The sequence below is a fragment of the Gopherus evgoodei genome, chromosome 8, assembly GCF_007399415.2.
Source record: "Gopherus evgoodei ecotype Sinaloan lineage chromosome 8, rGopEvg1_v1.p, whole genome shotgun sequence".
In the NCBI taxonomy this organism is placed as follows: domain Eukaryota; kingdom Metazoa; phylum Chordata; order Testudines; family Testudinidae; genus Gopherus; species Gopherus evgoodei.
In genome coordinates, this window is record NC_044329.1 from 57,405,258 (window position 1) to 57,431,918 (window position 26,661).

General features: G+C 42.6%; 1 protein-coding gene across 2 annotated transcripts in view; it reads left to right on the forward strand.

Annotated features, from left to right (window-relative positions):
• The window catches only part of DHX9 (DExH-box helicase 9), a 48,020-nt gene extending 22,883 nt beyond the window's left edge, over positions 1 to 25,137 (forward strand). For both annotated transcript variants that reach the window (XM_030571459.1, XM_030571460.1), the window contains 18 exons: positions 1,187 to 1,264; positions 1,663 to 1,854; positions 3,123 to 3,264; positions 3,795 to 3,877; positions 6,427 to 6,583; positions 7,215 to 7,315; positions 9,742 to 9,955; positions 10,215 to 10,309; positions 10,477 to 10,550; positions 11,339 to 11,491; positions 14,189 to 14,349; positions 16,028 to 16,139; positions 16,859 to 17,020; positions 17,200 to 17,327; positions 19,202 to 19,431; positions 20,794 to 20,909; positions 21,858 to 22,058; positions 24,601 to 25,137. In XM_030571459.1, coding sequence (XP_030427319.1) covers positions 1,187 to 1,264; positions 1,663 to 1,854; positions 3,123 to 3,264; positions 3,795 to 3,877; positions 6,427 to 6,583; positions 7,215 to 7,315; positions 9,742 to 9,955; positions 10,215 to 10,309; positions 10,477 to 10,550; positions 11,339 to 11,491; positions 14,189 to 14,349; positions 16,028 to 16,139; positions 16,859 to 17,020; positions 17,200 to 17,327; positions 19,202 to 19,431; positions 20,794 to 20,909; positions 21,858 to 22,058; positions 24,601 to 24,925 — 2,724 coding nt within the window. In that variant the 3' untranslated portion in view covers positions 24,926 to 25,137. The remainder of the gene's footprint in view (positions 1 to 1,186; positions 1,265 to 1,662; positions 1,855 to 3,122; positions 3,265 to 3,794; positions 3,878 to 6,426; positions 6,584 to 7,214; positions 7,316 to 9,741; positions 9,956 to 10,214; positions 10,310 to 10,476; positions 10,551 to 11,338; positions 11,492 to 14,188; positions 14,350 to 16,027; positions 16,140 to 16,858; positions 17,021 to 17,199; positions 17,328 to 19,201; positions 19,432 to 20,793; positions 20,910 to 21,857; positions 22,059 to 24,600) is intronic.
• Positions 25,138 to 26,661: the final 1,524 nt, after the last annotated feature.

The following is a 26,661-nucleotide window of genomic DNA, read 5'->3' on the forward strand; positions in this document are numbered from 1 at the left end:
CCGGACTCGACGGACCCTCCGGGCCCGGAGTCGACGGTGCCGGTAGCGCCACGGCCGATGTCAGTGCCGGGCGCTCCACTCGAGTCTGCCTGGATGGAGTTGCAGACTTCGAGGGTCTTGCTTCTGCACCCGGTGCCGGGGAAGGTCGGTGCCGGGGAGTCTTTCCGGTGCCGGCGCGATCCGGTGCCGGTGTCGAAATAACGGCCTGCGAAGCTGCCGGGTCGAGTGCCGCTTCCATGAGGAGAGTCCTAAGTCTCTGGTCTCTCTCCTTCTTTGTTCTAGGCTTAAAAGCCTTGCAAATGCGGCACTTGTCTGACCTGTGCGATTCCCCCAGGCACTTTAGACACGCGTCGTGAGGGTCGCTGGTCGGCATCGGCTTCTTACAGGCCGCACATTGCTTGAAGCCCGGCGAACCAGGCATGAGCCTGGTGCCGGGAGCCGGGGAGGGCTACGGCCCAAACCGGCTAACAAATATCTATTAACTATATATAACTAACTACACTTAACTACTAACTGTCAACCGTAGAACAAGGAAAGCTAGGGACGTGGAGGACAGCTGTGCCGCGCTCCACAGTTCCAACGACCAACACGGCGGTAAGAAGGAACTGAGGAGCGGGCGGGCCGGCAGGGGTATATATCGGGTGCCATGGTGGCGCCACTCTAGGGGGCGACCTGCCGGCCCACTGGAGTTGCTAGGGTAAAAAGTTTCTGATGAATGTGCACGCGCGGCTCGCACACCTAACTGGAATGGATGTGAGCAATCACTCGAAGAAGAATAACCCGTTCCCTGAGTCAACTTTCATATGGAATTCTAATGCTCTAACATGAAGGATTACTACATGTGATCTTTGTGATAAATACGCAGCCAAACTCCTGGTCCATTGGTTCCCTGTCCTGTCTTTGAAAGTGGCAGGCATTTGATGTCTTTTGATGATGGACTGTCAAAGTAATATTGATGGTGTACTCCTGATTTGTTCAAATTGCATCTTTTTATGACTACAGATTTGCACATATAACTTCATCATCCAAATATTCAGTATTGGTAATGGGTCAAAGTTAAGGTTATAATGGTACTAATGCAATGTTACCAACATAACTTCTTATTGCATTAATGTGGTTTGTTTTCATTGTAAATATAAACAGATGTCCTCCCAACGAGTCTCTTAACCCTTCGTGTACTTTCCAGGCCACCCCAGAACAGATAAGCATGGACTTGAAAAATGATCTCATGTACCGCTTGGAGCAGGATCAAGAGTTACAGAGGGTAAGTCTGCCGCCTGTGATTTTTGGCATGCTGGTAAGTTTGCAGAAGCAATGCTTGCTGTAATTTTCTTCACCCTAACCCTGGACTTGCTGCTCTTTCTGAGTGCTGTAGATAATTCTTTGTGCTGGGGATTGTGGGTTTTAACTCAGGATTGCTGGCAAGTGCTTTCAGAGGCATGGGGCACTACTGCTGCAGGAATGGTTGCTTTAATATGTTTTGTCCAAGTTCAAGAATGCTACCATTATGGGTTTTGCAGGAAGAGATCTCTCAGGTTCACAGATCCCACTAATGTGGAGTAGAGTACATGTTTTGCAAGAGTGGAACACTCTTGATGTAGATAGGGAGCAGAATGGGTTGGATTGCTGAATATTACAGGAAAGGACTGGGTCTCTTTTCAGATTCTACAAGAGAGGGAGACACTGCCTGTGAAGAAATTTGAGACTGAAATTCTTGATGCAATCCATCACAGTCCTGTTGTCGTCATTCGTGGTGCCACTGGTTGTGGCAAAACCACACAGGTTCCACAGTACATCCTGGATGAATACATCAAAAACGGCAAAGCTGCAGAATGCAACATTGTAGTAACACAAGTGAGGAACGTGTTATAAATTGAAATTATTTAGGTCTCATGGTGGATTATGATAAAATACCCATCTGGACATGCTATTAAATCTGAATGTAATTAAAACAGTTCACGAAGGCTGGAGAAACTAAATCACATTCTAGACAGTTGTGAAAACATCTGCTATACTGATTACACTAAATTCATTACTCACTATGCATGTGTCTGTGTAACGATTATTCATGTTGCAGTGGGTATCTGATAAGACTTAATGCAATAATCTTCGTGGACAGCACCAGAAAACTCTGCACCTGCATATATAGTGCAGTCCTTTCTGATACTTAGTAATGGAATATCCTAGTTCAGGGATTGGCAACCTTTGGCACGCGGCTCACCAGGTTAAGCACCCTGGTGGGCCGGGCCTGTTTGTTTACCTGCTGTGTCAGCAGGTTCGGCCAATCGCTGCTCCCACTGGCCGCAGTCCCCCGTCCCAGGGCAATGGGGGCTGCAGGAAGCAGTGTGGGCTGAGAGACATGCTGGCTGCTACTTCCCGCTGGCCCCATTGGCCTGGGATGGCTAACCGCGGTCAGTGGGAGCAGCGATTGGCCGAACCTGCAGACACGGCAGGTAAACAAACAGGCCCGGCCCACTAGGATGCTTACCCTGGCGAGCTGCATGCCAAAGGTTGCCAATCCCTGTCCTAGTTGATAGGTGCGGCAGGTCAGACCTGTTGGTTATCTGAAGGAATGGGATCCAGCAGATAAGGGATATGGGGGCCTATGGAAATCAGCTGAACTATGCAAAATGAACCATTTTTTAAGAAAAATGCTGAGCTTGCACCTTTCTGGTGATTTTGTTTCCTCCATTCCCAGCATAAGTAGTTTGCTTCTTGCAGTGTCTGCAGTGTGATACTGTCCATTAGAAGCAGCTACTGACTTGCATCCAGCTTCTTTTTATTCACATTGTTCAGCAGGGTCTGCTTAAGATAGAAATGTTTTGAGGTGCACTGGCAGAGCTGCGTAGGACTTTCATATTACCTACCCAAACTATACATGGCTCAAGCCAGTGCTGTTAGTAATGTATTTTCATGAGTATTTTAAGCGTTTGGATTGTAGTTCTCATCTTTTTTGGGTGCTTACCAATTAGATTTGTCTTTAAATGAGTATCCTGCAACATTAAAGTTTGGGGAGAGGGCACAGCTAACTTCCCCAGTCTCTCTGTACTTGTAGGTCTATGCAATAGGTAAGTTTGCTTAGTTTCATCTTTACAATGTTCAAAAAACGTTTCACCTCTCAGCCTAGGAGGATCAGTGCAGTTTCCGTGGCAGAGCGTGTGTCGTATGAGAGAGGAGAAGAACCTGGGCAAAGCTGTGGATACAGTGTGCGATTTGAATCTGTACTTCCCCGCCCCCATGCCAGTGTGATGTTCTGCACTGTAGGTCTGTATTGCTTTGTTACCCAACCAGCCTAATATCTGAGTATCAGCTTAGATGCCTGGCACTAGTGACACTGATGACAGTGAGAAAACAGTCCTTGTTTTCAGAGAGAATCTGAATGAAAATAGCAGGTTTTGTTCACCTGCTCAGCAAACTTCTCCAATTACGAAAAGGGAGGTGTGCCAGTTTAATTTGGTCATTGGGCTCATTAGAGGTTTGAGAATGAATACAGATCAGATACCATATCCATAATATTCCCTCTAAGTGAGATGAGGAGTAGCCACCTGAAGTTTAGGGTGGGGAGAGGTGGTCTCTCTAGTCTCAACACTTGAGCCCCCTCTCCTCATTACATACAGGTGTAAATGTGGGATTTAGACAAAGGGTTTCAAAATGTGCACAGTTCTTGATATAAACTGATGTTGGCAACCCTCATAAAAGCATAGCTGAGGCTTTGTTATAAATGTTTGAACTGTTATGATCCATCTCAACATTCAGCTGTTACTATCCCCATTAATGTGAATTCCTTTTTTAAGGTGTCCTCCTAAGAAAACTGGAGGCTGGAATCCGTGGAATTAGTCATGTTATTGTGGATGAGATCCATGAGAGAGACATTAATGTGAGTTACTGAGCTGGAGATCTGGATTGCTTTACCTGTTTACCAGGTCTTTTGTGTTTGCTTAGTGTTTACTCTGAATGCTGTGTATGCGTTCCTGTCTTATGTGAAAGGGAATTGTGCATTTTACTAAATTTTATGGATCTGAGTCTTCTGTAATTGTTCTCAATTGTAGTACTGGTTGAAATACTTCTGAGATGTTTCCAGCTGAAGATCAAGGCTGCACAGCTTCTTACATCCCTTTATAAGTCATAGTAGGACTCTCTCCTACACCTTTGGCTTTCTTTAGCAAATAGAGCACTACAGTGCAAGTACTTTGTACAAAGTGGTTTAGTGCTGAAGATAAGAGTGAAAATTGGATAGGCTGAAATTTTGTTGTCCTTCCCTTCCATTTTCTTATCTACAGTAATATACCACTTGATGATTGTGGCTTAAGTACTAGCATATTAAGTTGACAACTACAATGCAGTAGTTCATCTTCAGTACAAAAATCTATAACAAATTGAAAACCTGAAAGCACTGCAAAATGAGCAACATTTAATATAAAAGTGGGGATATTGTGCTGAATTTATTCACAATTAATTAAAAACTTTTTTTTTTTTTAAATGTACCTGAATCTACCTTGGTTTTCATAAGAATGGCTATACCGGGTCGGACCAGTGATCCATCTAGTCTGTTTATTTATTCTATCTTCTGATTGATAGTGGCTGGTGCCAGATGCTTCAGAAGGAGTGAACAGAACAGGGCAGTTCATTGAGTGAGCCATCCCCTGTCATCCAGTCCCAGGGTCCCTTACCATCTTATGTCTATCAATGAGTTATTAGCCACCCTCAAGGAACTTATCTGTTTGCTTTTTTTGAACTCTGTTGTAATTTTGGCTTTCACAACATCCCCTGGCAATGTGTTCTACAGGTTGACTCAGCATTGTGTGAACATGTCTTCCTTTTGTTTGTTTGGAACCTACTGCCTATTAATTTCATAGGGTGAACCCTAGTTCTTATGCGAAGGGTAAATAACACTTCCTTATTCATTCTCCACAGCAGTCATTATTTTATCGTATCAACCCTTAATCATCTCTTGCTAAGATGAGTAGTCCCAGTCCTTTTCATCTCTTCTTGTGTGAAAGCTGTTCCATATTCCTGATCATTTTTGTTGCCCTTCTCTGTACTTTTTACAATTCTAATATAGCTTTTTTTTTTTTCTTTTGAGATAGGGCAACTAGAATTGTATGCATTATTCCAAGTGTGGGTATACCATGGATTTATTAAGTGGAATCATGATTTTCTCTTATCTGTCCCTTTCCTAATGGTTCCTAATGTTTGTTCCTTTCTGTTTTCCTCAATAAGATTTGATTTCCAATTTTTAAAGGATGTCTTTTTGTCTTTAACCATCTCTATTACTCTGTTTAACCATGGTGGTGTTTTTTAGTCGTCTTGCTATTTTTTTTTTGTTTGACGTATACATACAGTTTAAGCCTTTGTGGTGTTTCCATGCAGCTTGCAGGCATTTCAATCTTGACTGTTCCTTTTAATTTCCATTTAACTAACCTGTTCATTTTTGTCATTCCCCTTTCTTTGGAATTTCTCTCTCTCTCCCCTCCCCCCGACTCCCACTCCCAAAAAGGGATGTTAAATTTAATTACATTATGGTTTCTGTTACTGAGATGTTCATCTATATTTGTTCTTGGACTAGATCCCACACATCACTTACAATTAAATCAAGGATTGGCTATGCCCTTATGGGTTCCAGGACTAGGTGCTCCAAGAAGCAGTCATTAATGGTATCTTTCAGCTTGCCACACGAGAAAGCTGAATCTTGTCACATGATTAAAGTTCAGTGTGTCAAAGTTCCTCATTTATACTATGAATCCTCTTACGAGGAAATGTACGTGCATTTATGGCATCCAGACCGGATGAGATGCACCTTTTCCTCTTCTAATAGGAGAGATGCTATTAAGGGCATCTATTGTATTGAGTAGTTAAATTTTTGTACAGAATTGGTGTTTTTTAAACTAAGAGGTGGTCTGAATGCAGGGCAAGTTAAACAGATAAGGCCAGACTTAAACCAATAAATGTTTTCATAGTATGGATCACCACTTCATGGTGCCACATCAATTACCTCCCTTCTCATTGACAGTTATAGAACGTCCTGTGTGTAGGACTACAGCAATTGTTCAGTTGTATTTTTTTTTTTAATGAGGACTGGAAACTAGAACCGCAAAGGGTTCTTTAGTGCTAACTAACTGTTCTGAGCTTGTTGATATGGAAGTCAAAACCACTTTAAGGAGGCAGTCTAGAAGCAACTGAAACATAGTCTAATCTGGTAGGGGGAAATGAGCAGTTGATAACTAGGTGCTTAATTCTCCAATATGCTAGCTGTTGTTCAGAAGTTAGTTTAGTTTGAAAGGTTCTTAGTAGAAGGCAACATAAGTGCTGTTCATATGAATAGGCAATTACATAGTTGCTTATCTATTGTTAGGGTTACTGGAGAAATGAAAATGTTTCTGGCAGCCTTGGCTAGTTGGTTAACACTCCTGTTTTCTCTATATACAGACGGACTTCCTCATGGTGGTGCTGAGAGACGTGGTTGAGGCATATCCTGAAATCAGAGTTATCCTTATGTCTGCCACTATTGATACTAGCATGTTCTGTGAATACTTCTTCAATTGCCCCATCATTGAGGTCTATGGTAGAACCTTCCCAGTTGAAGGTAACACACTGGCTGAGCGTGTATTTTGAGTAGTTGGTTTTATTCATTATCTTTTCAGTCTTGTACAAAGTAGAAGGGACAAAAGCTTAAACAGGTCAAATGAATCACAGCGTATCCTGAGATCTGGTCTATATCCTATGTCAGCAGAGAAGTCAGAGAACATTAACTACTACAGAGTGAATTTTTTCACTGTTTCTCGTAGAGGGTTAGATAGTGATTTAAAAATGAGTTGCTTCTACATAATGCATACATCTATTGTCTTGAATAAACCAGCCTAAGTGATCCAGTATAAAAACTGCTGTAGAAAATACATGGGAAGAGCCTGAATGGACAGGCTGGCTAGTCAGGGGTGAGGAACAATGGTGGGAGAGTATGGGGAAGCTTGTAGTGCCATTGCCCATACTGTACGTATTCTTTGGCTAAATCAAGGAGTTTGGTTTCCAAGGCTGTCAGTCAAGCACTCATCTCCAGCACTAGCTTCAAACTGAGTCCTCAGCCTGCTCTTTTGAAACTATGGCTATCTTTAGGAAGGGCCTTTGTAGAGCTGTGGTTAGAATATGTCCCTCTGGTGAACCTATGTGACTGGTTGATGGGCATCCTCTATACTAACTTGATGGATCTGTCCCTGCAGAGTATTTTCTGGAAGACTGTATTCAGATGACTCAGTTTGTTCCTCCATTAAAGGATAAGAAGAAGAAAGACAAAGATGAAGATGGTGGTGAAGATGATGATGTATGTTGGGCTTGTTTATCTGTGTAAATTAAACAAGCACTGGCTGGAACCAGCGCACCAATGTCATGCATGCATTGCTGTACTCCTTTCTTACTTGGACATCAATGAGGCATTTGACCTGTTAGGGACAGAACACAGTTTAGCCAAGTTAAATTATAGTACTCTATAGTAACATTTTTCAGATTCTCTTTGAGGGTTAAATATTTGCAGCGTTTCAGAAAAGTATTATTCCTACATTATTATATAAAGACTAATGGGTGAGCATGAGTAACTAATCGGGGACAGAGATAGTGGTCAGACAGCAGAACAGTGGTATAAAATGAGTTCCTATATATATAATTCACTGGCTGTGTTTTAATGACTGCAACACTGTTACACTAAAACACTTACAGAAACCTTGTAACTATTGAAATAGTGTGGGATTGCTGTCGATGTATTTAACTGAATTTTCTGAATACTCCTCTAATTGATGTACAGTAAAAGCTGTTTTATACAGCACTTCACCAACTGGAAAGCTCTATAAACCTGCATTTCTGATCTTCATTGAAAGTCCAGTTTATAGTCCAGTTGGTGTGTGGCTGCCGGGGGTTGGGGTGCAGCATGCAGACTCTGAGAAGGAGTTTGGGTGCAGGGGGGGGCTTGAGGTGCAGGGGGTTGCGGGTTGCCGGATCTGGGGGCCACTCATCTTGGGTGGTTCCCCGGAAGCAGCAACCTATCCCAGCTGCTCCTGGTTCCTGGCCAGTAGGAGCTGTGGAGGTAGCACTTGGGGTAGGGGCAGCACGCAGAGCTGCCTCCTGCACCTATGCCTAGAAGTAGCCAGGACAGATTACTGCTTGTGGGGAGCCTCCTGAGGTGAGCACCCCCCGAATCTGGGTCCCCCTTCCCGCCCCGCACCCAAACTCCCTCCCCCTTAGTTAATCAGCATTTTTCATTTACCGGCACCCCCCATTCCTCCAGCATGCTGGATAAAACAGCTTTTATTGTATTTATTTACCTTATAAAGTTCCCGTCCCATTTTGTCACATCACCTGTGTTTTAAAAAAATTGAACTGATGTGTGAATTCAAGCTTACTACTTTTGCTTCAGTAGATTTTGCCAGCAACTATGCCTACCAAGAACTTGTATTCCTTACATGGCTGTGGGTGATGGTATCTTCTGTAAAAAGATACAGTCATAAATTTTGTAATGACTAAGATCATTTAACTGGGGCTCTACCAAATTCACAGTCCATTTTGGTCAATTTCACAGTCATAAGATTTTAAAAATAATAAATTTCATGATTTCAGCTATTTAAATCTGAAATCTCACTTTGTTGTAATTGTAGCGGACTTGACCCAAAGGAATTGTGGAGAGGTTGCAAGGTTATTATGCATGGGGGGTGGGTTGTGGTACTGCTATGCTTCTGTGCTGCTGCTGCTGGTGGCAGCGCTGTCTTCAGAACTGGGCAGGTGGAGAGTGGCAGCTGCCGGTTGGTAGCCCAGCTCTGAAGGCAGAGCCACTGCCAGCAGCAGCGCAGGAGTAAGGATGGCATGGTATGGTGCTGCCACCTTATTTCTGCACTGCTGCAGAGCTGGGGCCTCAGTCAGCCGCCACCACTCTCTAGTCACCCAGCTCTGAAGGCTGCGCAGACGTAAGGGTGGCAATATCGCGAACCAATACTGCTACTCCTAAAATAACCATATGCCCCTGCAATTTCCTTTTGGGTCAGGACCCCCTAATGAGAAACGCAGGTTTTCCCCCATGAAATCTGTATAGTATAGGATAAAAGCACACAAAAGACCAAATTTCATTGCTGGGGGTAAGACCAGATTTCATGGTCCGTGATGCATTTTTCATGGCCCTGAACTCAGTAGGGCCCTATCTATAACTATGAGGGGGAAAACTTGTGTGTGTGTTACTTTATGCATTTGAAACCCACTGTTGGGGTCATGTAGTCAGTTTCTAGATTTACTCTATATAGTTCCTAATTTCCCCAGCTGGCACTGTAGGTCTGTCTTCTAGCCACAGAGGAGAGAGAAACACCTCAGCAGGAGAAACTTAGTAGTAAAATCACAAAAAATCTCAATTAACTTGATTGCAAATTGACCATTTCTCCTTAAAATAAACAATTTTTTTCCAAACCTACATATTGGTATTTCCTTAAAGAAAAGCAGTTTGATGCTTCTGTTCTAATGGAGATTTATATGGTTTGATAGTTTCCTTCTTAATTTATAATTATATGGTTTATAATTCTGAAAAGAGAATACATATAGAAAAAAGCTGAGGAACAAGGCCAGGCCAACTTGTCCTGTGAGCCAGGACTGAGCCTTGGACAATGTTTCCAATCTATCCATCCCATTCATCTGTCTGGTTTGAGTGTCCCTCATCCCCACAGTATCAGAGTGCCATCTGGTTAAAGGTTTTTTGTTTGTTCTCTACATCTGCAGGCCAACTGTAATCTTATATGTAGTGATGAATATGGTCCAGAAACAAAACGTTGTATGGCCCAGTTGAACGAGAAGGAAACTCCCTTTGAGCTCATTGAGGCCTTGCTAAAGTACATTGAGACCCTGAATGTTCCAGGAGCTGTGCTTGTCTTCTTGCCGGGCTGGAACCTGATATACACCATGCAAAAGCATCTGGAAATGAATCCACACTTTGGTACAAACAGCTTTTGGTTATTTTCTACTGTGTCCTTCCCTCAGAACAGTTACTGGATGAATGTAAAGATGACTTGACTGAAGGAGTTGGTCCTTGTGTGTGTCTATATAGGATGAGAGCTGGGTTTGTGTAGATGGATGAGAGAAAGTGGAAGGAAAGTGTTTAGGTATGAAGCGGTGGATGGATAAGAGAGAGTTGAAATTTAATGTCTGAGACATAACAGTTATAGTTGTTTAACCTCCTGATGTTCATATTGTAGGAAGCCACCGGTACAGAATTCTGCCCCTGCATTCACAAATTCCTCGAGATGAACAGCGCAGGGTGTTTGATCCAGTGCCTTCTGGAGTGACCAAGGTGTGAAACTATACCACCTACACAGAGACAGAGTGTAGTTTCGTTGCTCTCTCCTGTACTTTTGAGAGAAGTTTTTTAATGCTGACATTCTACATGTTACCTTACAGACCGTCCTTGGCTCCTTGTTACAATACATGTATTCAAGTACGATTTTCCTGTTTTCATAGGTGATTTTATCCACCAACATTGCTGAGACTAGCATTACCATCAATGACGTTGTCTATGTTATAGACTCTTGCAAGTGAGTTCCCGATCCAGATCTTTATTTTACACAATGTATTCTTTGTTGGAATGCCAAGTAGTTTTTGTGAACATGCAGTACTTCCTTGTATTACTGTAGCCCCAAGACTGAGTTTGGAGACCTGATCTGCAGTGGTTGTGTGCTCCCCCAAGCAATCTACACAGTTAAACCACCACATTGGAGTATCTGTAAATTGTCCTTGGTCAATTGAATACCATGCTAGTGGTATTTATATGGGTGTCAGTGGGATTCCTGTATACTGTGTTCCAAATGGATGATTTCATAGTACAGACCTTGGTGTCCCTAGCCTTTGTTTGTCAGAGGGTGGAGATGGATGGCAGGAGAGAGATCACTTGATCATTACCTGTTAGGTTCACTCCCTCTGGGAAACCTGGCATCGGTCACTGTCGGCAGACAGGATACTGGGCTGCATGGACCTTTGGTCTGACCCAGAATGGCCATTCTTATGTTTAAACTCTCATTGTATGATTGCTGGGGGAATATTAAGCCTTCCTATATTAGTCTGTTATGCACTTTGACTTGCTGTATGCACTTTGAGCATGTTATAGTCATGAATCACTAATTGCGTTAGAGCTTTGAGCTGAGATTAAAACTTTCGGGAGAAGTCCCGGAAATACAGGTTCTGATGCAGTGAATGGGGGCACTATTCTTTAAGCAGAAAGACTAGCACAGTTAACTTTTTTTATTCCAGTTTTGCTGCGTTAAATGATACAGTGCAGACCTGCTTTGACAATATTTGATCTTCATTGTTTTTACTACTTTTACAGACAAAAGGTTAAGCTGTTCACTGCTCACAACAATATGACAAACTATGCCACAGTCTGGGCATCAAAAACTAACCTTGAGCAACGGAAAGGGCGAGCTGGCCGAGTGCGGGCTGGATTCTGTTTCCATCTGTGCAGCAGAGCTCGCTTTGAAAGGTGAGGCTGTGCCTCTTCTTCTGGGACAAAGGGACATTTGGGAGTACTCCATAAATTAGAGCATACAGTTTTGAGCTGCTTCAAATCAAGCACAGGAAGCAGATTAATGCAAAATCATGGGGATAAGATTGCCATGAACTGTTGCATTTCCTCAGACACATAATTTAATTCCCGCTCTAGAATCTGTGGGTCCCCTTAGAAAACTGCCATGGAAAGCAGGGAAATTGTTCAAGATGTCCAGTGAAGTGGAAACTGCTCCTGAAGTCACAGGTATGGCCCAGGAGCCAGATAGAAAGACTTGGAAGAAAGAGCCCCATGCTCAGCCAGCGAGACACTGTTGAGGCCCAAGGTATTGAGAAGACAAGGAAAGGGATTCTAGAATGAGATACCACAAAAGACACCTGGATCCTACCAACCAAAAAGTGCAGGATTGTGTAGAGAGATGCTGGAACCCAACTCCTCTCTGAGAGGACAGCAGGTGTAGAAGGTGATGAGAACCAGGTGGAGAGGAGGCAGGTAGACAGATGTTCTTCCTTTTTCCCAACTCCCTGGCCAAAAGCTGCTAACACCTCTTTTTGCTTCCAAAATGTTTTTCTCCCACTTCCATCTGCTCTAACATTCCCAAACTGCTGAAACCTGACCTGTTCTCATTCCTATCTGCCAAACCTTTCCCCAAAGACACAGCCATGTAACCCTCACTGCACAGCTGCAGGGGCTTACACAGCTGTCAGATTCTACTATATTTCACCCACTACCCTGCAAAACATCACAGTACACCCATTCCCTTGGACAACAGCTGCAGGATAGCTGTATGTTTACAGTGATTGATGTCAAGAAATCTCAGTTTCTGAAGCAGCGTATAATAAAAACATTCCTAAAATCTTTGTTGAATTAAACATTTAGACAGATTATAGTATACTGTGATGATCTTAATTCATTATGAACTTCTGACAGCAAACTAGTTGCATGCTGTTAAATTCTGACAAGACCCCATGATTTCTTTAAGTTCATCTTACCACAGAGCACATGGAACCCCAGGAATTACTGTGCTTAAACAGACAAATTGTAAACAGGAGATTGAGTCGTGTATTTCCAAAGGGGTCCCACAGAGATATGTTCTTGACCCTACACTATTTAACGTTTATTTTTTTTTGTCAGTGATCTGGAAAAAAATATAACAACTGATAGTTTGTGGGTGACACAGATTGAGGGAATGATAAATACTGAAGAGAACAGGCCTCATAGAATGAACAGGATTGCATGGTAAACAGAGTGCAAGCACTCAGTGTGTGTTTTAATAGGCTGAATGTAGACATCTGAAAAGAGAGAATGTAGGCCATACTTACAGGTTGGGGAACTATAGCTAACATGATCTCTCTCTCAAAACAAAACCAAAAAAAAAACTTGCTTCCCAGGATAATGAGGAGAACGTGAGCTCCCAGTGCAGTGCTGTGGCTGGAAAGGCTAATGCAATCCTTGCCTGAATTGGAATCTCTAGTAGAAGTATAGGTTATTTTAGCTCTGTATTTGGCACTGGTGCAACTGCTGCTGGAATACTCTATACGGTTCTGATGTCATTTTATGAAGAATGTTGATAAATTGGAGAGGGTTCAGAGAAGAGCCACCAGAATGATTAAAGGATTAGAAAACATATTTTATCATGATAGACTGAAGGAGCTCAATGTGAGATTAACAAAAAGAAAGTTTAAGGGGTGACCTAATTGTATAAGTACCTGCATGGGGAACAAATAATGAATGGACTCTTCACTCTAGCAGAGAAAGGTATAACATGAGCCAGTTGAAAATGATGTTTTTTTACCATGGGAATAATTAACCCTTGAAACAGTTTACCAAATGTTGTGGTGGATCCACCCATCACTGGCAATTTTAAAATCAGGATTGGGTGTTTCTCTAAATGATATGCATGAGGAATTATTTTGGGAAATCCTATGGCCTGTGTTGTACAGAAGATAAGACTAGATGATCACAATGATCTCTTCTGGCCTTGGAATCTCTGAAAGCCTAGCTTCATGCAACGTAGAAGGAGAAAGACAGTTTGAACTGTGGAAGCAAGGATAAGAAGTAGAAATGGATGGGACCATGTTCATTTGGGAGGCATGTTTATCCCAAACATCACATAGGATACTAAGTGTTCAAAACCTCAGTCATTTATAAGGGTTAACACTGGAACTGTGGTCCTCAAGGTAAAGAGACTGAGGGCGCTGTGTCAGGGAGAAAGGGGCCCAAGAGCTCCATCCCCACCACACCTCCATGCTTCTAGAAATAAATACTTAGCCTGTTTCCAGTAAGAGCACTCCTCCTTGTTGTTAACCCAATTGAACCAGGGACCAGCAGATGGTGTTGGGAGTGGAGGTGATAAAGTAGCCAGCATGGAAACTGGGTAGTGGTAATAGGTAGCCTGGAAGTAATTGATCTGCCTGAGGAGTGGAAGAGCTGTTCTAGCATTCAGGTTTGGTTGTGGAAGGGCCAGGAGATAAGGTTCCAGTTGGAGGGGAAATGGGAATTTCTGAAGATAAGTACTGTTAATCAGTGCAGGTTGCAGGAAGTCACTGAGGGTGGATTGATGAGGTGGCTTGGTGAATGTATTCATGTAGGAAGGCTAGGTTGCACTTGATGGGATGACCTGTATTGGGGATTGGTAATGCAAATGTTTTGTTCTCCCCTTACTGTTTTCAGGCTTGAAACTCACATGACACCTGAAATGTTCAGAACACCACTGCATGAAATTGCTTTGAGCATCAAACTTCTGCGACTGGGAGGGATTGGACAATTCTTGGCCAAAGCGATAGAACCACCACCTTTGGATGCAGTGATTGAAGCAGAGCACACACTCAGAGGTACTCCTATTGGGCCACAAGGTTCTTTGTTAGCAAACCCAGAGATGTGACATTTACAGCTTTGAATGGTTGAGGGTCTCAAGGTCAGTTGTAAGTAGCTTTGATATTTATATTGCTAGATAGACATTTATATTTCTAAGTTTTCTTTGGCTGGAATGACATGTCTGGAGACTCCTTTGTGGCTCTGGGATGCATTTTCTGGGTAGCAGTGAGTTTCTGAAACTGGAGCAGTACTTAGAACACACATGTTCCTCTAGTTGACTTCCTAGCTTCAGGCTTGTGTTTGTTACATTTTAGGAGGCTCTTATGAAACTGGCTACTACTGTATCTTCAGCTGTGAGACTCATATATATGAGATGCAACTGAGTCCACTGCATTACAGCATTTAGGAGACTGGTTCAAAACAAGTCTGATCTAGGTTGATGGATTCTGTTATAATTATTTTGCACTTCTACGCTGCCTGGTCTCACCCAGTTTTGTGAGATCCCTTTGTAACTCATGGCAGTCAGCTTTGGACTTAACTATCTTGAGTACCATAGTTTCAAATTTTGCCACCTGACTGTTCACGCCCCTTTCCAGATCACTTCTGAATATGTTGAACAGTACAGGTGGTCACTACAGATCCTTAGGTAGCCCTCACTATTTACCTCTCTCCGTTGTGAAAACTGACTATATATTCCTACCCTTTGTTTCCTATCTTTTAACAAGTTATTGATCCAGGAGAGGACTTTCCTCTTATCCCATGACGGCTTAGTTTACTTAAGAGTCTTTGGTAAGGGACCTTGTCAAAGGCTTTCTGAAAGCCCAAGTAGGGTGTTTTGACTGGATCTCCCTTGTCGTCAGGCTTGTTGATACCCTCAAGGAATTGTGATTGTTGAGGCACGATTTCCCTTTACAAAGCTGTGTTGACTTTTCCCCAACATAATGTATTTATCTGTGTCCAGTATCAAAGGGGTAGCCATGTTAGTCTGGATCTGTAAAAGCAGCAAAGAGTCCTGTGGCACCTTTAAACTAACATACATATTGGAGCATGAGCTTTCGCGGGTGAATACCTACTTCGTCGGATGCATGTGTCCAGTCATTCTGTCCTTTCCTGTAGTTTCAACTAATTTGCTTGTTACTGAAGTTAGGCTTACTGGCCTGTAATTGCCAGATCGCCTCTGGAGCCCTTTTTTGAAAATTGGTGTTACAGTAGTTACTCTCCAGTTGTCTGGTTACAGAGGCTGATTTAAGCAAAGGTTGTGTATCACAGTTAGTAGTTCTGCAATTTCATACGAATTCCTTCAGAATACTTGGGCGAACATCATCGTTAAAGTACTTAAACTAATCTGTCCTCCAAGGGCTAATTAAATCCTTGGTTTGACTTTGGGCTTGTCTACACTGGCAATTTACAGCACTTCAAAAAACACACCCCTCCGAGCGCAGCAACTTTCAGTGCTGTAAAGCGCTGGTATAGCCAGTGCACCAGCCCTGGTAGCCACGCTCCCAGCGCTGGTAGCTACACCGCTGGTGGAGGTGGGTTATTTTAGAGTGCTGGGAGCTCTCTCCCAGCACTCTGCTATGACCACACAAGGCACGTTAAAGTACTGATGTGGCAGCACTTCAGCGTTGCCAGTGTAGACTAGCCGTAGGCAACTGCCAGAACCATCTTTGTTGATCAGTTAATGGCTTGTTTCAGAGCTGGATGCCCTGGATTCTAATGATGAGTTGACACCTCTTGGGAGAATCCTTGCTAAACTCCCCATTGAACCTCGTCTGGGCAAGATGATGATCATGGGCTGCATTTTCTAGTAAGTTCCTCAGTATCAGTGATGATTCTTTGCTGTCTTGCGCTGTGTTCTTGAGACTTCAGGCATCCAATAATGTCAAAAAAAGAGGCACCCAGATGGGCTGTGAATGGCACTGTGGGTGGTGGCGTGGAGGGGAAGGGGAGGGAACTGCATATTCATGAGATTAGGAGACAAATAACATCACTGGGTGTGGGGAGCCAAATATTCATGAGCTAAGGAGGAACTGAATGGCACCAGTAGAGACTGAATATTTATGAAGTGAGGGAATGGGACACGGAACACTTGTAAGATCGGAGTGAACTGTGGTTGGGGAGATGTGGGCAGTTAGTGTTTGAGAGACAAGGTGAAAAGAACCATGGGACTGAATATTCATCAATAGAGGTATGCGGGCATTAGTTTTAATCATGAGCGGTGGTGTTGGAGAGCCCATTATCTGGAAGAGGGTGGTGAACAGGATTGCAAGAACAGATGGGGGAGGGGAAAGGCATAATATTCATGAATGTGCTGTGAAATTCCAGCCACTGTCATTTGATCTAATTAATGTCCTTATTATGGGAAGAGCTGCTATAAAGAAGTCTCTCTAAGAATAAGGACTGAGCTAATGAGGCCCATGTCCTTAAGCAGGAAGTTTTTACTCATGTCAGTGGGCCTGTAACAGCTGCTGGCAACAAGACTAGGAACAAACCGAGTCATAAATATTTCTATGGTTTTTGTTTCAGTGTAGGAGATGCTGTGTGTACCATCTCTGCTGCCACCTGCTTCCCTGAGCCTTTCATCAGTGAGGGTAAACGGCTGGGTTACGTCCATAGGAATTTTGCGGGGAACAGGTTTTCAGATCATGTAGCCTTGCTTTCAGTCTTCCAGGCCTGGGATGACGCAAGGTATGTTGGCTTAGCACAGAACTTGATGGAAGATTAAGGGTAATACTAGGTGAGCAGCTAACTGTGACCTGACTAGATAGCCAAATGGCTGTGTTAGAGTTTCCGTTTGTGGCACTATTCTTCTCTTGTGTAAATCTTCTTGAGTCCACGTGAGTCTGTCTTGACTGTTTCCTTTTTAGAATGGGCGGTGAAGATGCGGAAATACGGTTCTGTGAACACAAAAGGCTCAACATGGCTACACTCAGGATGACTTGGGAAGCTAAAGTCCAGCTTAAAGATATTCTTATCAATTCTGGCTTTCCAGAAGGTAATACTCCATGGAAGTAGTCATTTCAGTATTGTCCTCTTCAATTTTTGAGTTGAGGGATAGGTTTCCAACCTGTTGGCTGGCTAATAGCCCAGTAATGGTGAATACATGGTATGTGGGACCATAGTGAATTTGCCCCAGCACTGTTGTGCTGTTAAAGCAGCCTCCACCTGAGTGTTGCTGCATGCATTCTGCCTCTCCTGGCTGAGAGCAATTTAAGGACTTGTCTACACTGTGCATTAGTGCATACATTGGGACTACGTTAATGAGCACTAGGGAACTTAGGGTGTGCCAGCAGGGTCCATGCAGACCAATCAGTGTGCAACACCCTAGTGCACACTAGAACTTACAACACTCTAGTGTGGACTAATGCACAGTGTAAACAGGCCCTACAACTGCATGTGAATTTAGCACTGCAGTGGTGGTAAATTCTGGAGGGCAAGGTTATGAGGAATTTGACCTTAAAGTGGTAGTTGTCTTTTCAGATCCACCTCCATGGTTTTGCTTCTCATACTTCTCTGCCTCTTACCTCTGCCATATATATTGCAATGATATTCCTTCTGGATGAGAAGAGCTAGAGACTGCCCTTTCAAAATCACTTGGCATAGCTGTTGTATTATCTTAAGGGAATCACTCAGGGCATTACCTCCCCACAAGATCTGAACATTGCCTTTCCTGCTCTGTAGTTTTCTGGGCTTGTGTTCAGATCTTCACTACATAGCATGTTAGCTTAGAATTCTTCGTATTTGAGTTTTCATTTCCATTACAGTGGGAATATTACAATACATAGCAAAATCTCTCAGCTAGTTACCAATATAAGATTGAGCAAGACATGACTTAACACAGCCATGTGCAAATGACATGAAGTCAGATTTTCTTTCAAATGAAGTCTGTTCAGAGAGAAGACCAAATTTAAGGAAGGTACCTGTAAGTATCCAAATTAGGTTGCATTTATAGAGACGTTGTCAACTTGAAATCTAGTAAATTTTAGTGCCTTCTGCATAAAATTAATAGCAGTGGCCAGATCCCTAGTGGACTTCATGGGGTCCTTGCCTCTCACCCATTTTCAAGGTAAAAACTTGGATTGGGGTAGGGTTTGGGGCGGTTTACATTTATTTTGTTCTTGTAAGGTTGACTTTGTTTGAGGAGTATGCTTGGGTTGGGGTCTTTCGATTAGGAATCAATGCGGAGAGTTTCCATTCTTGTAGTGGAAGAAAAGCCCTTTTTTGAAGAGGAAGGCTTTACAGTGTTCCCTAAAGATGGGACAGGTTCTAGATTCGATTATCTCTGCAAGTTTTTTTCCATGTTAAAAAGTTGATGGGAATCCAAAGTGTGTTGCTCTCCCTTTCGTTTTCTTAATGTCCAATAGTCTGTCTTTCTCCCTCTGCTCTCAGGGATAAATGCTACAATAATTGTCTTTCTGGGCTGGATGACCCAACAACCCCCAACCTGGGACTCCAGGTTTGTTGTGACAAACACTATTACAACATCCAACCTGACCACTTCGGGGGGTCCTATGTCTCCAAAACAAATGAAGAAAAGATGTGATACAGCTATTCCTGGACAAGCTTTTATGTCTTTGTTCTTGAAAATGTGGGAAGGGGAATGACTTCTCCAATTTGTAGTTTATTTTTTAGCTCTTTTCTCATTGAATAATAGAGAATGTGTACAGTTTTACTCATTACAAATACAGTTCTTTAATGTTATGATGCAGCATTCAAATGGCCTTTTCTAAGGGCAGAGATGTCTTGAAAACCAATGCCTAAATAAATAGTTGAGTCAGTAAATCTTCAGATCAAAGATCCTGAATAACTTAGTTGCACTGCACTATGCGAGATCTGGAAAGTAGCCTGTTTTCTGTTCTCTGTCAACAGAGTGTTTGATGACTCAGATATTTAACAACACTGGACCAGATAACAATCTAGATGTTGTGATCTCCCTGCTTGCTTTTGGTGTATACCCTAATGTCTGCTATCACAAGGAGAAGAGGAAAATTCTTACCACTGAGGGGCGCAATGCACTTATCCACAAGTCATCTGTCAACTGTCCTTTCAGCAGCCAGGACATGAAGTATCCATCTCCTTTCTTTGTTTTTGGTGAAAAGGTAAAGAGAATCGTGCAATACCTTCTTCTATAAGATTACTAAACTTTATGCCCATTCTTCATTTCAAAAGGAGCCTCTCTGGCACTGTTTTATTTCTTTAATGAAAATGTTAGTGCTAGTTAAACAGTGGATTGCAGCCCTGAAATCCTGTATTCCAAGGCTCTTCTGTTGTATGGCAAAAAAGCCTAGAATTAGCCCTCTCCTCTTGCTGTTCCCTGCTCAAGGTCAGTTGGTTCAAAATTCCATGTTCATCTATTTTATCACATGCACAGTCCCCAAATGTTCAGCATGCTGCATATTTTTGTATTGACAAGTAACTGCTTTATAGAGTCAAGGGACATGATGGAGGTTTAGGGAGCTGAACAGGGGGACAGCTATGGCCTGTGGCACCCATGAAGGTGAGGGCAAGTAGCTTGTGTTTTGTTACCAGAATGCATTTGAGTCTTTTGGTGCTGTGGAGGGGATTCCATCTCCTCTTCACTCCTGCGCAAAAAGGGGAGGGAGAGAGAATTACAAATTTTGGGAGGCTGCAGGCATTAATTCCTTGCTCCCGTCACTCTAGCAACCCTGGATAACATCAGGCTGCCTCATTGCACTCCACCCCAATATCTGCCACAACAGCCAGCAGTGACAAATAGGCAACGATATACTTATCGCTGATCTCTAACCGTAACTGGGCTTGCTAACACACCGTTGAAATGAATAGGGCAGTTCACATAGTTAGAGCCATTATCTCAGTCTGTCTGCAGAGTTCAGCAGATGTCACTGAATTGATTTATGCCAGATCCTATTTTGAAGGTATTCTCAACAAATACCATGTTCAGGTTTTAGTTTATATAAACAAAAGCCTAGAGTTTTAGCACAGTTATGCAGGAATTTACAAATCTGCAGTTGTGGGACAGTTGTGTAATCACCAGGAATATATGGCTCCCTGACTATCCAAAGAGCAGATTGCAAGCTTCTCCTAGAGTGCCCTGCCAAAGTGCAGCATCCCAGACCATCTCATGCTGGGGCATTCTGCTGAGACTGACAAAACTTGTTTTTTGTAAAGTTACACCTGTTCCTTAGGAACTGCACTTAGACCACAGAATTCATTTCACAGCTTTTAAATGGTAATGAATTTGTTTCAAGCAACCAAAGCTGAATTCACAGCATCTGTCCTGATCTGACGAGCTCTCCCTCTCAATGGATTAGTAATAAATACAATCTCCCTGGGATTATCCTGTTTGTAAAAAAAAAAAAAAAAAAAAAAAAAATAAAAAAGGGGGAAAAAAAAAAAATGGTTAGTTTGCATGGCCAGTGGAAGAAAGAGCCGTCTCTTAGTTCTTCAGATGGGAAACCATATTCCTCTTCTACCTGCAGATCCGAACACGAGCTATCTCTGCCAAAGGAATGACCTTGGTGAGCCCGCTGCAGCTGCTTCTGTTTGCCTCAAAGAAAGTCTTATCTGATGGAGAGATCATTCTGGTGGATGACTGGTATGAACTTCCTAGTTGATCATGGTAACTGTGAGGAGAAGCAGCTGGTAACATAGCTATAAGTATGTTTAGAATGGGAAATGTAGGTCAGGCTGTGCAGTAACAGATGAATTTCATCAGAGCATTATCACTGGTCTGTGTAAGGATGGGGGAACAGTTTATTTTGGCAGCTCCTGTTTTTTTCTGTAGATTATGTTCTTAAATTGAAAACATGAGGCATTGGCTGGATTCCACAAAAGCTACTTTCCCTGAGATCAGATCTGAATTAGAGGCAGTGTAGAATTTGGGTCACTGCCTCAGAGACAAGCAGGAGGAAGGATAACCTCATTGTTAAGACACAGTTCTGGGTCAGGAGTGCTGGCTCTGCTACTGACTTCCTGTGACTTTTCGCAAGTAATTGGGAAACAGGTAAAAAGACAGTCTTTACAATGAAGTTAATGCCTACCCACTTCTCAGAGTTGAGGCATAGTTCACTAACATTTGTCAAAGGTGATACTATGGGATGGCGGGTAGTTTTTGATGACATCTTTGTGTCCTTAACAGGGCCTTGAAGAGCCCTTGTATTTTTGAGCCTGCTTTAACATTTTGGCATCTTTTAATCCCAGAGGGTAATGGAGTAGTAACTGGTAGTACCTGAAGCGTTCCAGGTCCAAAGAGCAGGAAGTCAAAAATGTAACAGCTGTTCTGATTGGCTTCTGATTTTCTCTCAGTGCTGGGGAATCTCAGATGTTGCCAATCATACTTTTTCGGTTCCAGATGGCGGCATTTCCCATTGTTAGGGTGTTACCCATACTCTTAACTTTGAAGTTCTAAGTGTTTTCTGTGGTGGTTGGCACTAGACGCACTGAACACCTGCTCTATGGAACATCGTTCTCTATAGCCTCTCTCCTGTAGGCTATGATGCTCTGTATCTAGAGATCTTCATTTTGAAATTTTTTCCTGCTCTAGGATTAAATTGCGGATGTCTCATGATGCAGCTGCCTGTGTCACTGCCCTACGTGCAGCAATGGAAGCTCTTGTTGTTGAAGTAACTAAAGATCCTGAAATCATTAGCCAGCTGGACCCAGTGAATGAGCGAATGCTGAATGTGATCCGCCAAATCTCCAGGCCTTCAGCGGCTGGCATCAACCTCATGGCGGGAAACACAAGGTTAGTGCCAATCTGTTCACGTATACAGCTGGATCCTTGGAGTAGGAAAACATTCCTGGTAACTTGGAAAGCCGAAACATGCCAAAGGCCAAAATGTGTCTCTGAACTCCCATGTCAGCAAGAACTCCTGTTATGGGATTTAGTTTGGAAGCAGGCTGCCTGATGTAGATGAGTGTTGAAGTTTTTATATACTCATATTTTCAGTGAATCATAATGTCGGAAAATCTTTCTAAGAAACTGTGCAAGCAGTGAAGTTGCAGGTTGATGGAGGATGACAAAAAGAGAGTAAAATGATGGCTCCTATAGTTAAGTTAATGAGGTTTGGTGTGATTGGCTATCCTGTGATACAGCATATACCAAGGATCTTCTGGATTTCACAAACGAATTGTGGGGGCTGGTCTATTCATGCATGCCTTTGAACTGTTTAGGAAATGCACACCGTCACATACAAAGTTTACTGACTGTAATTCCTTCCCCAGGCCACATGTCACTCTCCCATTAGTGGCAGAATTATAAAAAATAAGGAATAGCAGTTCCAGGAAACTGAAATAACAAAACCCTAAGGGTCTGAAGTAGAAATCTTTCAAAAACCTGGGAGAGTATGGTTAAACTATAGCAACTTGGTATGCACAGATGGTTACTCTGCAGAGAGTAACCGTTTCACTGGCCTGCAATAAACTTCACACCAGAAGACTGATCTTGGTATGAAGTGTTTGAACAAGTTAATTTCAATTTAACCCTACTGTCAAATTCAGAATATGGTAGTTGTAATTCAAGAGGCCATGGTACCCTGGTGTGTACGTCATATGGCTTGAACATTCTGGCAGCTGTAGAGTTAATTTGGATTTGCAGTGGTGGGCATTAACTGAATTTACTGAATTTTACATACTCCGAGCATGTGTTTTTTCCACCTACTCAAGGCTATTTAGATTGCCTGCAATTTCATACCCTTCACATCAATTTGTGTTGCTCATTATACAGAACAGATTTAAGATGTAAAGATGACTTTCCCCAAATCTCTGGAGATATAGTAATGGTTGAATTACAGGCAAGGAGAGAAATGTATTTGGTTGATAGTGTTTGACTTCTCCATTCTACCACAAATACTCTTCCTGCAGAGATCAGTGCATCAGTTCTTGAGTGCTTATCTATTCAGACTGTGTGGTGCTAGGATTCCCCCTTGGTCCTAATGGCTGCCTAAGAGCAGAAAACACTACTGTACTCTACTCTGCTCTGCCATTAGTCAGATTCAGTGTGGGCAAAGCACACATCAGGGTTGGGACTTTTCTTGTAGAGAATGGGTTCTGAAGCTCCTCATCCAGTCTGTATAAAGAATGATAGAAATCAAAGAAGTGCTCCAGGCTCCTAAACCACTATAAACTGTACCTGTGTTGCTCAGTACAGCAAACCATTACAGACAGCAAGAACCACTTTTGCAGTTTTTACAAAATTATCTGAAAATAGTTGGTGTCAGTCCACACGAGTCTCACCACTTCTCATAATACAATACCTATTTGTGCTTTTCCATACCACTGGTAAACATGGCTGTGTATAGGGGAAAGGGAGCTGTAGAGCTCTGTGATGTATACACATGAAAGTTCTAATAAAGAATCTTTTCTCTGCTTCAGTATCAGTCCTACTACCGCTGTTGAAGGGCTGCATGGGGGGGAGTTCCTGTTTCAGTATCTTTTGTGCGTTGAGGAACAGGCTGGCCCTTTCTCCTCCACCCCACCCCCACTCCTTCCCTAACTATATCAAGCACATCCTATTTCCAGTCTGCTCTTCCTTCTCCTGCAGGCCATCTCCTATTATTTTCTCAAATGCTGGGTGAATTTACAGGCCTAAATGTTAGTGACTTCAGAGACTTTTTCATGTTCATTATTCTGCTGTTATATCAGCAGAACAGAAACTCTGCTTTCTTTGTATCATTGGACCTTTGTTAGCAGTAGCCTCAAACGGAAACGGCTGAACCACTTTGGTTGAAATTCAGCCTGAGGCAATTGGCTGGCATGGAAAACTTCAGCCCCATAATGGGACTTTGGCAAAGTTGTAAACAATTGAAAATAGTCTTATAGTGGGACATATCAGGCAGCCCTGCCTCTAATAACCTGTTCATTCCTTATTTCTGATGTAGATAATTTAATAAAAGTGACGGAGACTCAGCTGTATGGCACATAGGTAACTGATCAAAATGAGGGACCAACTTCTATTTTTTCTTAAACATATCATGAGGGGCAAAATAGAGAGCCCAGCACTTCCGACATAAGCTGAAAACTGCCGCCCCTGCCTATGAGTGGTTGTTTTTGACAAAGTCCACGTCAGTGGACAATTTTATCTCAGCTTTAGAATTTTTTCAGAATGGGTGTGGTCCTGGACCGGATGAGATCACTCCCGGCTGCTCTTTAATGAAGCTTTACAAGGAGCAAATGTCTAAGTTGGGTGTGGGATTTGAGCATATTGCTCAGCTGCATAAGAGAAGTGGGAGTTTTTGTAAAGTTGTGGGTGTTTAAATTAATTTATTCTTAAAACTTTTCTTTCCTAGGTTTGGAGATGGTCCTCGTCCACCCAAAATGGCTCGATATGACAATGGAGGTGGTTTTAGAGGACGGGGAGTTAACCAGCGTGGCTCTGGCTACAGAGGTGGAGGCTATGGTGGTGGAGGCTATAACTCATACCGAGGTGGTTCTGGAGGAAGAGGATACCAAGGTGGTTCTGGGGGAGGTTATAGAGGTGGTGGGGGATATAGAGGGTCTGGGGGAGGGTATCGAGGCTCGGGTGGGGGATATAGAGGGTACCAAGGTGGTGGGAATAGAGGTAATTATGGAGGTGGGTATGGAGGCCAAGGAAGGGGGCGTGGTGGTTATTGAAGTCTTTCTTATACTCTACAGAAATGTGCATGTTTCCTTCTGGAATTTCTTTGATACTAATACAGAAGTCTGTTTATCATTCTACTTGTTCACAGTAGCTTGAAACAAATTGTTTAGGACTAGTGATGATATTATATAATATAGTCCTTACTACAGAGTACCACAGTCTGTATACTTTGTTCTTAATAAAGTGTTCTGTTCACAAGACTTAACATGTTTTGTCTCTGTATGATGTTTGGATTCTTGAGCATGGCTGTTTCCTTTTAGGTTTAGCATTTGTCTATAGGAGGTATGAGAAATTTTGGGAGAAAACATCTCTTTATTGTTTCCAGGGTGTAAAAGAGCATGTGGGACAGATATCAACAATTCTTCAGAATGGCAAGGGTTTCTAGTCATTGCTGCTTCAGACCATGATTGCACTGAATGGACAGAAGCAGAGGTTTGAAATCATAGGACTGTGTTAGCCGATACCTAGTGAGGTGTAGAATACACTGCATTACATTAATAGATATTATGAGCACAGTATTAATATAATGAACATCATTATATATGTGTTGGGAAGCTATGTTAAGTATTGTGCTCTCCCCACAATTCTGTTCACCCATGTCAAATATCCTATTACACTTGTCAAAGCTGAAATCGGCTTTACAATTAGAAAATAGGAAACATGGCAAAGCAAAGATGCATGAATCCTTTGTATCATGTACAGTTAGGATTTACTTTCATGGCTCATCAACACATGGAGTGTAATATTCAAAACAAAATATGGGAAAGTACAGGTTGATACCAAGGACAAAGCTGGCACAAACTAGTGGGTTAAAGTGACGTGTAAAGAGTTGTAACTTGTAAAATCATTACTACTGGCTGAAATGTGTATCTTTGAAGCATACAGCTGCAAGCATTTGCTTCCCAGGAAGGTATGCATGTCTCCTTTTTATTGTACTGCTTTGTCTTTAGACAGTATATTTAGCTAAACTGGATTATTTGGTCTGGAACACTTTTAAGAATGATCCTTGAGTGTAGTCAAACAATTGGCTACACTTTTTTTATAACTTGAATAGCTGATGATGTGAGGGGAATCTCTTCCTTTGCTTTAGAATGCACTGTGCAAATAGGCCCTGCTGCAGTGCCAGGTGACACTGTCACCTTTTACTGCAGATTTACAGCCATTTAGGTTGTCCACTGGCTGGCTACTAGTATATGCTGCCTTGCTCTATAGAGAACTGTCCCTAGTGAGGTAATAACATGGGCTAGGTTTCTCTGGCTCAGATACAGAAACCTCCAATGGAAGTGTTTGAGGCTGATGTAGAGATGTTTGCTGGCTCTGAAGTTAACTTGGAAGTATGAAAAACCCCATTCATCTAAACATTTATTAACTTACAATGTTGACAGGTAAGCAGTGAAATAACTTGTATGACGAGAGGATTTCTGTTATCTGTCCATTCTACTAGAAGTGGCAGCATTTTGGCACCATGAGTAAGGACAAAGAACCTCCGAGTCCAGCATGTATTTGACGTGGGCAAGCACAGGGAATCCAGCAGAACTCCTAGGTGTGTTTGAATACTAATGAATAGAGCCAAGGCCAGAGAATGTGATATATCATGCTTGTAATCAGGTGCTGTCTCAGATGAAGCGCTATGAACAGAACTTGAGTGTCACAAGCTTCCCCTTGCCTCCACCACCCCTGATTTTATGGGTTTAATTCTAAATGAAACAGCCCCTCCCATAAGCCACAA